Raw genomic sequence first — 15,510 nt, forward strand, 5'->3', positions numbered from 1 at the left:
TTGAGTGTTCACATTTTTCCCACAATTTGCCACCATCCAGCCAATAAAATTGTGAAAGTCTTCATGTCATACATTTGTGCGACAAAGGGGGTTTTGCTCTTTCAAACACTATCATTTGATATCAGACAAAACTCATCATCAACTGAATCACCAGTCTTCAATATTAATAGTGTCCTGGTCAGTATTACAGTTTACATGTATATTTTACACATTCAAATGAAGGGACAGCGAAGTAAAGATTTCTAGCAAATAAGAAAGAACCAATTTAGGGATGACACGTGTAGTAATACGATGCAACTGACTTTCTTTGTTCCTTTGTCCTGATGGGAACACAGCAGCAACCTGGATCGGATTGTGATCTGGATGAAAATATCTGGCTCTTCACACAGCAAAAAGGCGCAGACTGAAGCCAGCTGGCTCACGCATGGGCAGTAATCTTAACATTATATCACACGGGTTTCAAGACAAGCAATGCCTTGAAGCCACTTTGAAAATGGAAAGTAAACCTGAGGAGCAATGCTTATTTTTTGAGAGACAGCCCGCAAGGAATAATGGAAAGATTCTTAGGAATGGAACAATGTATTTCCTGTTAATCAAAACTTACAGTGGTGTGAAAAAGTGTTTTCCCCCTTTCTCTTTTTTGAATTTTGCACACTTAAATGTTTCAGGTCATCAAACCAATTTGAATATTCGTTCCATAACATGTTGAAACTCACAGCAAAAATATTCAGTCCTGTGAAAGGACTCCGGGTCACTGTCAATGGGTAAAAATGTCTTTATTCTCAGGTACAAAAGCTGATTCACAGATACTTAAAGGACAACCGACACCTCCGGACAAGTCGTGTCCATAATTTGTAAAATGGCTTCAAATGACTTCTACTGAGCGTGTTTTACAAGGATTCCACCGCATATAGCTATATTTTACGTTTTATATTCCAGAAATCTCGTTTTTGAGTTGGTGACAAGTCCGTACGGTACGTGATGTCACTGAAGGAACGCTCCTGACCGAAAAAAAAGGACACATTGTAGCAGTCCTTCCATCACGTCAATGCATTTTGTTGTGCTTGTTTGGTCTGAAAACGTCATGTTGCACCAAAAAGAGCCATAAGAGGGCGACCAAGCTCCATATAAGGAATTTATCCGCCTGTGGAAATGGGCTGATTAATTCCTCACAGGGAGCTTGGTCGCCATTTTCTGCCTCTTTTCTGGGACGCTACATTGCAGTCCAGATGCCTCAAAATGACACGGAAGGACTTCTTTAATCAATTGCAAACATGTATGCTTTCCTCTTCAGAACTATTTGAATCATATTCATAACTAGATGTCGATCAGTCAACACTATGCAATGAAAAAAACACATGCCCTTTTTCTTTCTGCTATTGTTTTGGAGATAATTTAAACATCATCCCTCCTGAATCCTTCTGTGATTCAGTCTTTGGGTGTTTCCTGTAATGTTGCACTTTTAATAATGGTGGGGTGAATGTAGTTTTGAGAGCACTGCGTATGGCATTCATTTTTTTATCATTGCGTGACCCCGTTTCACCTCCGTGAAAATAAGAGTTTGAATTTGGGACTTACTGAGTACAACTATGAAGCTCTGATTGTCCAGGAGGAGCCACAATCCAAAGCCCATGATGACGGCCCCAAGAAGCTAAAAGGAAAATAATTCATTAGTCCGGCGTAATGAATTCTGAACACAGAAAAATCTAGTATCTTGTGTCGATTTTGTTCTACTCATAAAAGAAATACAGTAATGTGAAAACAATGATGCAGAATCATGAATGCTCTAAGGTTAACTGTGGTCATCACAAAAGCTGAACTGGTCGTAGGTCAGCCACAGGACACAAAAACAACAAACACACGTTTGGAGGCTGTGGTCTTCAATTTCATTTTTTAAAGAAAGCGCCCATGCAAAGCAGAGAAAAACTATTTTTTTTCTATTTACTTCATATTATTCTATTTGCTGCTATGAGGCAAATAAGAAACATGAGAAGGGAAAAATGTATTTTGCATATTTGGTTCAGTCTAGAAATGCCATTTTTAGCAAGGCTAGGGAAGTAATAGAACACATTTACCAATGTTGTTTATCAAGGCTATACAACAACTCAATTCAAATTGTAATCAGTTACACTTTGAGAAAATAACACGAAATCAGCTACATTTATTAGAAATGTTGGTTAATTTGCAGGAATACATGTTTAATGAAGGAAGAGAGAACCGCTCCTTTGAGTCCTCTTCCGCTTTCAAGCAACCTTTCCCAGAGGATATTTTATACAACAAATACAGAGAAAAATGAGAGCTGTTAAATGAATTCTGAGTTCTGGTTTTTGAGTCAGGGGGAAACAAGCAGGCGAACCTTCCATGACGTTTCATGCGGTCGATGTCACATGGTCGTTGTATCAAAATTGTGTTGTGTGATTGCGTGCATGGCAAGGGATAAAAATTTTAAAACAAAGATGGCCTTTCCTAAGATAAATTTGTACTCTTTGTTTCCATTTCACTGGTAACTTTCCGTGTCCAAATGGATTAATCAATGACTAAAACGTGACATGTTAAGCAAAACCGCACAGCAGAGTCCAAGAAATTACCAAAAATCCATGGAAGTACTCCATTCAAGAAAAATTGTGTTGACCAGTGTTTTCTTTTGGGTTTCTCAAAATTTTGCAAAAAGAAGATTTGCAAACACTACTTTTGCTTTGGAAAACAGACACAATCAGGAACTGAACTGATTTCAAAACATTTGGAAATTGCTTAACAATCACAAATAAATAACACTGGTTGATTCACAAGACTTAATCGGAAAAATATGGTTTTGTAATACTTTTTAATTTCAAATTAAATCAGATTAGATTATTTAATGAATTCTAAAGATCCGCTCTATCCTCACAAGGTTTCCGGGAAGGGGGGAGGGCTTGAGCCTTCTCCCAGCTGTCTTTGGGCAGTAGGCCGCGGAAACCCTGACCCAGTTGCAAGCCAATCACAGGGCGCACAGAGACAAACAACCATGCGCACTCACAATAACATGCAGGGATAAGTTTGAGTGTAACCGGTCACATTTTTTGGTATGTGGGGGGAAACCGGAGTGCCCGGAGAAAATCTACTCAAGCACGGCGAGAACATGTAAACCCCACACAGAAGGCAGGAGCCTGGATTGAAGCTACCACATCTGCACTGTGACAGGCAAACCACTGGAGCAACAGGCCATCGCTCTTGGATATTATTATTATTTATTTGATTTGATTTTTTTGAGCACCTGCCCCTGAACAAATTTCTGCATAGACATGTTATGGAGACAACATGAGGAACAGTTATACCTTTTTTTAGTATTGCTAGATTCATTGTCAATAGTAGTAGTGGCAACTGGGGTTTCACGACATTTTGTCAAGATGTTAGTTGCCACCCCTTTTTACCCTGTAAAACCGCCTGTGATTGAGACACATCATTCTTGATACATTTTTGGCAGCTGTTCTAGATCTACATATATCAATACACATTGTTAAGTTTGAATAATTATACTCACAAAGAAAATGAGGTTGAAGAGGAACAGGAAGTACTTGATCGCCGTAACGCAGCCTTGCCCCATGATGCTCTATCTGTAAAGGTCAGAGGGCATGAGTGTACTGTAATTGGACAGGCAATGTGCCACACATTGTTAGCGCAGAGCAGTGGGTAAAGATCACCCGCTCATCAGTACTAGTGCACAGGTGCACACCTCTGTATCACTTACTGTACCTCACAAGTGTAGTTGTTAAACGTTCAGTGAGACAAGAGCAACTTAGCATATAAAGATGGGGAAAAAAGACGGACACATGAATAGGACTGGTATTATTGTCAAATAGTGATACATTAATTCAGGGAGGATTTGCTTTGGGGATAAGCCTCACTTGCTTTAGGCCCGCTTTGTGGATCAACACGTAAAACATGTCCATACGCATTTGTTTGATAAAAGAATGAAAACAACAAGAAAAGGCCACTACATGACATTGATTCTAGTTGAAGTAATCTCAGAGTGTGCTGTTGATTTCATTTCATCAGATTCATTCGAAGTCAGCGTAGTTGGAAAATAAATCTTGTTTGCAATAATCAACATGCATTTTAAAAGTGAAATATGGTGTCCTTGGGGCACTTTGAGTAGAAATCGAGGACGCCGGCCGGGTCACTCTTTTATTTGAGAGACATTTGACACCAATTTATCTAAATGCAGTACATTGGCTTCTTAACATCCCGTCCTGCTATTTTATTTACAAAATGTACACTTTTTCCAACAATGAGCTACGTCTGTGTAAGCTCTCAGTCGTACAGGAGTGGTCCTTCGATGAAAAGGTTTCTTCAGCCGTCATCTGTACTTTTTGAAAAGTACAGATGACGGCTGAAGAAACCTTTTCATCGAACAATGAGCTACATTAACAGTGGAAGGCAACAAACATGTAATTCCCCCTCCAACTGTCCTTTTAATCTTGTAATTGGGGCTCCAACAAGCCTGTTTGATCAGAACTGGGTGGCTCAAATCTGCAGGATTAAATTGGCAAAAGCAGTTTAAATTCAATCTGTGAGCACGGAAGGAGGCGTATCCACATTGCATCTGTCTAACTTGCTGTGCACGCATGGTAGGTGTGGACTATCCCTATAAGAGAAATCGCAGGCAAATGATCATGATACATATACACGTATGAAGACTGATTTGTTGTAGAAAATAAAATCTGTAAATTTCAATCGCAAAGGATTCTCACCGCAAGTAAAATGAGCAGCAGCATCATCTTTGAAATAGATTTTTTGGACACATTCAGTCGAGCCTCTGTCTGATAGTGGGGCCGAATATTTGTGAGGGTTGTGAATGTTGTATTCTCATCAGGAATCTCCAGACAGTTGTCTCTACGTTTCTTCCAACAAGAAAATCCATGACTTGTCTCATCGAATATATGAATGGTGTTTGCTGAACCATTGTGAGCTTGAAGGAACACTGACGTGGACGTGTGTTTTGCTGCAGTCGCCAACAATCAGAAAATTTTGCCCCTCAGTGGGACAGGTCAAGGGCAAGATGGAATAAAAGAATGGAATTTGGTTAGAAGCTTGATGAAGATCATTTACTGCTGACATGTGTTAATTCTTTGGAAGAATTGTGTCATATAAAATCATTTATGACCTACTACCAGGGCAAAACTAAATATATACGGCCACCTGAACCTTTGTCATGACATCGCATACCAAACAAAGGCTGCTGCTGCCAAATTAAAACTACCAGTAATTTTAAAATTTAGGAGAGTTGCGAGATGTTGCAAGATGCAATTACCTCATGCACTGCCATTTACACATTTATTCGGGAATTGAAAATATGACGTGTAGCGCCATTCCCAAATTTGTTCGGGTTTTGTTTTTCTTGTTTGGGTGACAATAAAGCGCTGGCCATGACCACTGGCAATGTTATTTTTCCTTCCACAAGTGGGAAGCATTCCCTTTTTTTCCTCGTTGGTGCTCTGTTCTAGCTGCAGCTGTTGTTAAAGCGCTAAATAAACAGATATGTATGAATTGCATTGTATTTTGGACAGCAACCCTCATTTCAAGCACATATAACTCCAGACCCATATAATTTAGGAATTAACTCTTTTTTCGGATGAAAGAAGAGATTCTATGGTTTCTAACCCAGTATTGATTGTTTATGTGGTCCTGGAGTGGACACGTTTTTGCACGTCTGGCAGTGAATACGTTAACTCATACACTGGAATTTGGGTGACAATGACGTGTGGCTGCCGCTGCTCACCCGCAGAAAGAATATCCTATGACTGTAGTGTCCTTGAGAGTTTTGAAAGGCGCTTATAAATGAAATGTATTGTTATTATTATTATTATTATTATTATTATTATAAAAACCCTGCCACTGGAGTGGACACATTTTTGCACATCTGGCAGTGAATTAGTTAAAATGTGACTACAGAGAACAAACCCACATTGAATTAGGGTAGGGTGACATGGGCCAAAATTGTGTGGTATTAATACTACACTGGTGAGAAGATAAAGAAATTAGTTTAAAATTAGGAACGAAGACAAGGACAAAATTCCCTTCCTGTATTCAACAAGGTACGGCTGCACAAATTTGAATATCATAAAAACAGTCAATCAATGTGCTGTAATCTTTCTCACAACAACTGGACTACCTTTCTTCCTAGATAATGCACAAATCACAAAATAATAGAATTTAACATTTTAATTTGGTCAGCGAAAAAATTTGATTTAATTGCTCATTAATGTAGAGTGAATTGTTCCTCATCATTTTTCTTTGAGGAGCAATTTCGTTTAGTGAAGTTGTTATTTCGAGCCTTGAAGCTATATTTAAGTCATTTTAACAACAACAACAACAGACTGAGTGCCAGCTCAGGTTTTACTCCTACAGAAAACAAAACAAAGGGGAGCACAGTGCAAAAAGCAGATGATCACATAAAGGCACGCACACACCCATCCACGCCGGAATGCACACGCACACACACACACACACACACACACACACACACACGCATGCACACACGCACACACACACACCAACATTTTTCTGGAGAACCCACGTTAGAATTCTCAAGAACACTAATTTCTCTTCACATAAATGGCAATGTCTCATCATATGTCACATGGGAAAATTCAATGATATGAAATATAAATTGATGTACCAACAGCAAAGTATTCATTAGCTCTCTGAAAGCCAAAAGTGTAACACCCTCAGAACTTATTCCAAAACACTGTCACCATCATTTGACCCCCCTACACTCTCTGTGCAGTTATGGCCATTTACTCATCAATAAATCGATTAAAATCTGGGTGAAATATGGCGACCCATATTCAGTTATCCTGTGGCGGTGAATGTGGCGGTCACGCACATGACCCATATTCTCATCGTTGGAAATGGGTTGCGCTCACGTTGTGCCAGTGTTTTACTTAGTTGACTGGTAGTTGTTGAAAGTCAAATTCCATCGGATGGAAATACCATCGGGTGAAGTCCCCCTTTGAACGAGTCCACTCATTGTGCCCGCTCAACGTCACCCAACACCTCCGATGACTCACATGAGTGAGACACTGGTGATTCACTTGCTTGTCTCCAAGGACACGCCTGGTAAGTTCGATGATAGGGCTGATCTCTATTAACTACGTGTAGCCGCTATGTTAACTTTCTGGAGCATCCCCTCATTTGCGTTCAAATAGGTAACAAAGTTTTGCCACTGCATAGACACTCCCATGCCACACCAGTGTCGAGTGCATGAATATGCTGCTAAAGAGAGAGGTTAAAAAAAGGGGGGGGCGGACTTTGTCCAAAGTATATATCTTTTCCCACAGTGAGAGATGAAGGAGAAAAACTAAAGTTTTGAGCAACAACCAAATGGAATTGTGACAATTCCATGGATACAATGTGTCCCTTGCTGAGATAAAAAAAAAATGTGTTGACAGATGGCTCATTGGGATGTATTGGCCTGAGAGGGAGAACTGTTATCAGCAAGCTGATCAACAAACTTCATTTGTGGGCCATTTTGTGCCGTTCGAGCAGAGTGAATTCATTATGCATTGAATACATCTGTTTCTTTGTAGTTTTCCACTTACATGTTACATCAATTTCTCTGTGGTTCATGTATACAAAAATTCTAAGGGGAGCCAGAGGGGTTTGTGGCTTTGCAGCAGTTGAATAGTCCTCACCCAGGATTAACATCAACACTATGCACAAGTCTTCTCTGAGCATGTATTAACTCATTCACTGCCAAACGATGTCCAAAAATATGTCCACTCAAAAGCCAGGGTTTTTGTCATTTTAACTCAAATTGCAGGGCCTACAGAACATTGAGTTTTAGGACTACATAAACATTCAGTGCAGTCTAAGAAACCTTAGACTTTCTTCTTTCATCAGAAAAAGCGTTAAGTCCTAAGTTATATGGGTCTGTAGTTATCAGAGCTTGAAATGGGGCGGCTGTACGAAAGGCAAATTGTGGGAGGGAAAACATTGCCAGAGGTCTGACCAGCGTTTGGGCTTGTGTGTTGAAAGTTTATTTTTTTGTGGCTTGTCCATATGCTGTCTCTCCCCAGTATTACTTTGCAAATCTGATTTCTAAAGGACAGATTCGACATTGAACTCCTGCCATCTAATGTGGGATTTGATTGAAAAAGGAAGAGCCAAAAATAATTGCTAATCACAAACAAACAAAATTAATTCTGCTTAGTTTGTGATAAGCAGTAGGCAGAGGGAGAAATAAATAAAACTCACTCGATATGTTAATGTAGCCTCTCTTGAACGATGTTGAATCTCCCTTTCATTTTTACATCCATGCTCTCATGTTGTCAATATGTTAGCAACCAGATGTAAATAAAGCACAAAGCAGGAAAAACATGGACGTGACTTCCAAGTCCCTACAGAGCTTTTTTGCTGTACATTTGGATTCATCACATCTGCTCGTGTCTCGTGCAATGATTGTCTCGCAAACAGCCCATAAGGGGTGACCATTTGTCCCTCCAGACTGACTGCCAACACACCCCTCGACAACAGCTCCAACTTGACAACAAGATGCGTTCTACATCAAGCAGACAACGGCTTCTGACAGCTGACATTGGTTTCGTGTGTTGAGGCCTTTTACATGCTTCATTCCTTTACGACGCAATGACAAACAAGCCGGTTGGACAAGTTGGACCGAAATCTGTTTGGGTTTCAAATTACTGTCGTTTTGTTATGTTTTACACACCATGGAAACAGTTACAGTAAAGTCTCGTTATATCGATATTGAAAGGAGTCCGAAAAAAAATCGATATAACCGGGACTATCGATATATCCGACCCTGTTTACATGTAATTTTCTCCGTGCGTGCATAGAAATAGTATCGATATAACCGGGACTATCGATATATCCGATATCGATATAACGAGACTTTACTGTACTTACATTTGAACTGACAACCTTACGAGGAGTAGCCGCATATGCAATTTCAAAATAACAAGCCAGGACTGGAGTAGCGGTCACATGGACAGACCCATGTGCTAAGGTAGAGGATGTGTTTGGGAGCTTAAAGCTGGGAAAATTCCGACAGAGAAGTGCGAGGTTCTAGCATGGATGAGTTTTGAAACAATCCGGCCATGAGTCAGCCATCATCAGTGTTTAATAGGTTGCTGTGACCGAGTGCACCCAACTTTTTTTTCATTGTTGTACCTGTAATTTGCACAAAAGTCTGCTTGAAGTGTTTTGTGTCAGTGTTGCTGCTGATTTTTTAACATAATTGGACCATAATTGGATCCTATCATTAAAGAAGTTGTCAATCATTCCTATCATCCCCAGATATTTTGACTCGCATTTTTATAAAGATATATTTGTTGATGATGTTTTATTCCAATTAAGATGATGACATTATGGTTATGCCCGTTCATTGGCCTGAGGCGATTTCTGCTCTTGGCTGATTGTCCAATGATGATAATTATTTTCTCTTCATGTACAACTTAAAATGATATGTACAAAGGGAAACATGACCTCACATCTTGCTGCATAGAAAAATATCATCACTTTGGCTGTATTGTAGGCACTTGGGTGTCTCTCACAATGTCACGGTCATCAGCATGGGATGTGGCCAAATACATCTTTCTGTGACTCTGCCAGTCTTTCTGGATCTATGTTGCAATCTTCTGGTGACATTGGACATCTGGTGACTCTGTGACATTCCAAGTTTAGCGTTCACCTCCGCCTGGGAATGTCTTGTTTGAAGAATCACAATGGCAAGGTGCTGTTCATCCAGTGTGTTATGTGTTGTTGGGGTCTCATGATGTCAAAATGCAACTGTTAAAACACTAGATCTATTTTCATCCTGAAATTTCTTCCAATAGCCAAATATCCTTAACATTTGAGGAGTAGTGTACTTTATATCAATTAAACAGTCATTGGATGGGTCTGTCCATTTTGAAGTTAAAATCCTAGATTTTTACAGGCAATGCTTGAGTGAGCATTGTCATTTGTGGATGAACTGATTTATTTATTTATGATTCAAACTTATTTTACACAACAACAAGTCAGTTTATTTCAAAATAAAACAAAAACAACTGTGCAAGTTAAAACAAACAACTGTAACAGTTAAATAAGACACACACTCAACAAACTACAGGCACCACAAATGTGCATTTTTAATTTCGCTTCCAATTCATTGGTTGTTTGGCATCGCAATGGAGGGGAACTTTTTCTGTTAAAAAACGGGAAAAAAAATACATGTTTAAGATTTGAAATTTGCTTCTAGTTTCTTCTTCATATAATATTTTCATCATTTTATTGGATTGGATATGCCTTTATTAGTCTCACAGTGGAGAAATTTACATTATTACATTATTTACATTATGTTCTGATTGCCTCACTCTGGCCATCACCGGTGAGTTTTCTGATTTAGATGTCTACTCATAAAAAAAGCATCATGCAAAGAAAACACCAAACAACCAGCCATGTCTTCTCCCCACATGATGATAACCCCCAACGCACACACAAGTAGAGCACAAAGTCCGCCCACCCTGACTGGTCACCCAAACAATGGCAGCTTTCACACACTATTCTCTCTCACGTCACAAAAAGAGAGAATTTGAGAAGCAGAGGGCTGCTTCATCCTCACGTAGCCTCCTCTCGAGAAAACAACAGCGGATGGTTGAAATATGCAACTTGCCACTGGGAGACCTGATACCGCCTGATGGTGGTCCATTTAGTTTACACTTTAGACACCAGATAATTATATTTTTGGAACTGACCATGTGATATTGTATATCTTCCATCCGTTCTTCCAGTTTTTAATCCACTTAATCTCACAAGGGTCGCTGGTGTTCTGGAGCCTATCCCAGCTGTCTTCAGGCAATAGGCGGATGTCACCCTAAACTGGCGTCCAGCCAATTGCTCATCTTCAAAATTTCAAATAAGCGAAATCAACAGTGTGTAGAAATATCAAAATGTCATCCTGGCAATCATTGGTAGTAAATTGATTGAATGCAATTTTCCCCATTGTGGGACTAGTACTTTCTTATTTTTAATCTTATTCCTGACATGGCAGCTCCTAATCACCAAAGATATTTCTCGCGACAGACCAGTATCGAGTGTCGACTTCACAGTCCGGAGGTAGTAGGTGCAGTCCAAGTTTTCACAAAGTAATCTGAGTTTATCGAATGTCAGACATCAAGCCTATATTTACCAAAGCATCAAAGTGCCATGGCAACTGAAAATTTAAGGAACAAACAGTCACAACAGCGAGATTGAATATCTAATTAAGTTGTGCTGGGGAATGGCAATAATTTAATATCAACATGTATGCTGATAGACGCTATCAAGTGAAAATGCCTTTGATAAAATGTTTGTTCATCAGGAATCAGAAAACAAACCTCGACCGCGGCTTTGTGTACTTATGTTGTAGGCAGCTAGCAGCCAACTCCAAACACGAAGAAGCAGTTAAACCAACTACAAATAATCTGCAATACCAAAGAACAAGAAGAATCCAATTCAGTGAAGCAAAAGGAGCTAAATCAACGACCAAGAGGTTTGCGTGTGCGTGCAGCATCCTCATGAGAATGAGAGTGTGGTGTATCTTCATTCAAATAAATGACTCATAAGATGATGGTGTACTAAATCACAAGTTGTGTGTCTTTGACACGCTCGGGGCAGTGCGAGCCATGTCCAAACCTCGGCATGGCACTCAAATTAAAATCAAGCATGTTAACTATTAATGGACTCTTCATGGCAATAACGAGTCACCTAAAAAGATAAAGTACAGCGGCACAGCGACTTACGAAGGTATCTCGATACAAAACTTTCTTATAGCTGCTCTGACATTTCTACTGTATGTGTCTATGCAGCGCCCTCATCATTCATCCCTCGGGCCCTGAGGTGTACTTTTACAGAAATTTGAGTCACTCAGAAAAAGTATCCACCAGTCGGGCAATTGCTCACGATGCTGATGTTTACCCTGGACATTTTCAAAGGATTGTTAAAGGCTGACAAAAGCAAACGTCCTTGGGTCAGTTCTTTACAAAACGACAGTCAAAAAGCACATCTGAGAGAGAAAATGAACTAAGGAGGATGCAGTTAAAGTTAAATGACCATTCTCTTTGTTCTTTACTCAATTCTACTTTCATTTATAGTGCAATAATCTCATTGTAACATGTAGAGTATTCTTGAGTCTTCTTTTCCTTGCGGCTTCCCCCTTCAGGGGTCGCCACATCGAATCTGTGTCCCAGAGTATTCTTGAGTAAAGAATTATATTTGCGTCCAATCTTTGCTTATGAAACAGAATTTCCAAATGCCGGAACAAATTAGGCCAATTATGTGGAAAATTCATCTTTACTTACAAAATTAGAGCATGCACTGCAAGAGGGTTTTAGTTCACTACACTTAAAGAGAATGATGGTTAATATAGCTTTGAATGATACAGCTTTGTGGTGATATGTAACACAAATATGCATTGACAATGCACTGATAAATGAGTAACTGCACATTACAATACATGTCAATGCAAAAATAAAAGTTTTAACAAAATAATTGATGAGTTAAAAATATATATTTAATTGTCAATATTGGATTGGATTAGCCTTTATTAGTCTCGCAGTGGACAAATTACAGTTCACAGAAGCAAAGTGATGAAAGTATGAAGAATGCAAAGGAAGAAGTAGAAAACAAAATATCGGACCTCCTGTAAAAGCAGCCACTCTTGCGGCGCCACGTTGAAGTCAAAACAACAAAAATAAAAAATAAATAAATAATGTAATAACACAAAAGACACAGCCAGTCATTCAATCTTAAACACTTTCTGCACCCTCTGTGTTGTATGAAGCAGTTCTAGATATTGACTGATATGAAATACTTTTAAAAACATTTTTCAGAAATACCGACCAGCATATTAAACACATTCATGATGTTGAGAAAGGCATTTGGTTATTATATTGACAGGATTATCTACATTTTTAAAAAATGTGGTGGATGTTTTCTGAAACATTTGTTATACATTAAAATAAAATCACCTAAACTCATCCTTTCTCTTGGTCATTATTTTAAGTAAAATAAAGAAATTAATATATATGGATCCCAAACAATATGAAATAATCTCATTAGATAGTTTTAAATCACATCGACCAGCTTTAATCTCTAGTTTCAGATTTAGACATGTCACATCCTCCTCTGCGCCAGGAGCGTGCCCCTCCACTCCTATCTCATCCTCCTCTGCTCCTGGAGCGGGCCCCTCCCCTCCCTACTCTTCGGACTCACTCACCTGTTCCTCATTTCCTTAATTGTGCCTTCTGGCTATAAAAGCCACCCTTACCGGTCGGTCTGCGCCGCTGTATTCTCTGAAGTTCCCCGTCACCCAGCCGCACGCAGGCCTGTTTCGCTGTTCTCCTCCATTGCCTGATTTCCTGTTTTGCCTTATGTGTCTCAGTAAAGACTCTTATTGAATCACTGTCTCCACTGTGTATTTCGGATCCAACCCTGACTACTTCCGTCGTCCCTCGAGTTCTGTCACCACTCCTCGAGCGGATGTGACATAATACACCAGCCACCTATGGATCTTGCCGGTGGAGACAAATTCTTATCCGCCCTAGCCCATCAGGCGGAGTGTTCGAGCCAGCTGGCGCAAAGGATCGCGGACAACCGCCACATCGCGTCCCTGCTGGCTCAACACCTACAGGAGGTCGAGACACGCCTCGCTACCCTGACGGCCCCCCCCGGGAACTGCTGGCGGTCATCCTGGCGCTGCAGGAATGGAGACACTGGCTTGAGGGGGGCAAACACCCCTTCACTGTATACACGGACCACAAGAACCTGGCCGCCATTCGGTCCGCCAAGAGACTCAACTCGCGGCAGGCCCGATGGGCACTGTTCCTCATGTGGTTTAACTTCACTCTCACCTACTGCCCAGCGTCGCAGAACACCAAGACTGACGCCCTATCGCGCATCCATGAGCCGGCAGAGAAGGAGGAGGTCGTCGCCAACATCCTTCCGGCGCAACACATCGTGGGCGCCCTGCGGTGGGAGGTTGAGAGGAGAGTTCAGGAGGCCCAGGGGGGGTAACCCTATCCTCAAGGGTTGCCCGGTGCATCGCCTGTTCGCCCCCCCCCCAGCTCTACGCACCGAAGTGCTACTCTGGGGACACACTTCCAGGGTCGCCTGTCACCCGGGCGTCAACAGGACGATCCAGCTCATCGCCCAGCGGTTCTGGTGGTCGGAGTACAGGAAGGACGTCACGGAATTCGTGAAGGCATGCCCTGCCTGTGCTCGTTGGAAGGCCTCCCACCAACCCCCGGCGAGACTTCTCCAGCCGCGACCGATTCCCTCCCGACCCTGGTCCCTTATCTCCGTCGACTTCATTACAGGTCTCCCCCCGTCCAGTGGCAAGAAGGTCGTTCTCACCGTTGGGGACCGCTTCTCAAAGTCGGCCCACTTCATCCCGTTAACCAGGTTGCCGTCCGCCATCGAGACGGTTCAACTCCTGGTTAACCACGTCATCCGTCTCCACGGGATTCCAGAGGACATCGTGTTGGATCGGGGACCGCAGTTCGTGTCCAAGGTATGGAAACGTTTCTCTCGGTCCAGAGGGCGTCGGCGAGCCTGTCGTCTGGCTACGATCCCCAGACCAACAGCCAGACGGAACGCAAGAACCAGGACCTGGAGGCGGCTCTCCGGTGTGTGTGCCTCCACAGTCCCGCGTCGTGGGCCCTCCACTTGCCATGGGTGGAGTACGCTAACAACACCCTGGTCTCCACAGCCACAGGTCGGTCCCCTTTCATGTCCGCCTGTGGTTATCAGCCACCTCTGTTCCCCACCCAGGAGGGCGAGGTGTGGCTGTCCACGAGAGACCTCCGGTTGGCCGGGACATCGGCCAAACTGGGTCCACGTTCGCTGGTCCCTTCTTCATCGAGGCCATCCTCAGTCCGGTCTCGTGAGGCTCCGGCTGCCACCCACGATGAGGAGCCACCTGGTCTTCCACGTCTCCCTCCTCAAGCCTGTGGAGACCAGCCCCCTGGCTCCGACACATGCTAAGAATAATTGTGTGTGCCCAGTGAACTTGACCTTTAAAGCTCCCAGTCAACTGTAGTGGGACTACAGTTGACTACTCACTTCAGTGACAGCATACAGAAAGCATCTTGTGAAATTGTTTTCCCAAGATGCTTTCAAGAAGCATCTTGGGGAAACAATTTCACAGAGTGAGGATAAATTCTGAAATAGAACAAGAGGGAAAAAAACATTTCGATGTGATTTATGTAAATTAGTGGTAGGGTAGCTTTGGTCTTAGAATAGATCAGGTGCAACAATATAAAATATAATAAGGATGCAAAACCTCACCAGTTTGATACCCTTAAAGGACAACCGACGCCTCCGGACAAGTAGTGTCCATAATTTGTAAAATAACTTCAAATTACTTCTACTGACCGTATTTTTCAAAGATTCGACCGCGCTGAATATTCATGAAGTCTTGTTGGCGACAATGCCTACCGTGACATTACGTCTGGAACGCCCCTGATCGAGAAAGCGACACACAATGCATTTTGG

The 15,510-nt window shown here is 41.7% G+C and overlaps 1 protein-coding gene across 1 annotated transcript in view; it reads right to left on the bottom strand.

The window, feature by feature from the left end:
• Positions 1-15,510, bottom strand: part of LOC148900255 (CD82 antigen-like) — a 28,462-nt gene that overhangs the window by 10,520 nt on the left and 2,432 nt on the right. Inside the window, exons 2-3 of the mRNA XM_088991854.1 lie at positions 3,521-3,593; positions 1,579-1,651 (exon numbers count right to left, since the gene is read on the bottom strand). Of these exons, the coding sequence (XP_088847980.1) occupies positions 1,579-1,651; positions 3,521-3,583 (136 nt within the window). The 5' untranslated portion in view covers positions 3,584-3,593. The remainder of the gene's footprint in view (positions 1-1,578; positions 1,652-3,520; positions 3,594-15,510) is intronic.

Source organism: Hippocampus bargibanti, linkage group LG03, assembly GCF_051943395.1.
Source record: "Hippocampus bargibanti isolate YZ-2025 linkage group LG03, ASM5194339v1, whole genome shotgun sequence".
Classification (NCBI taxonomy): domain Eukaryota; kingdom Metazoa; phylum Chordata; class Actinopteri; order Syngnathiformes; family Syngnathidae; genus Hippocampus; species Hippocampus bargibanti.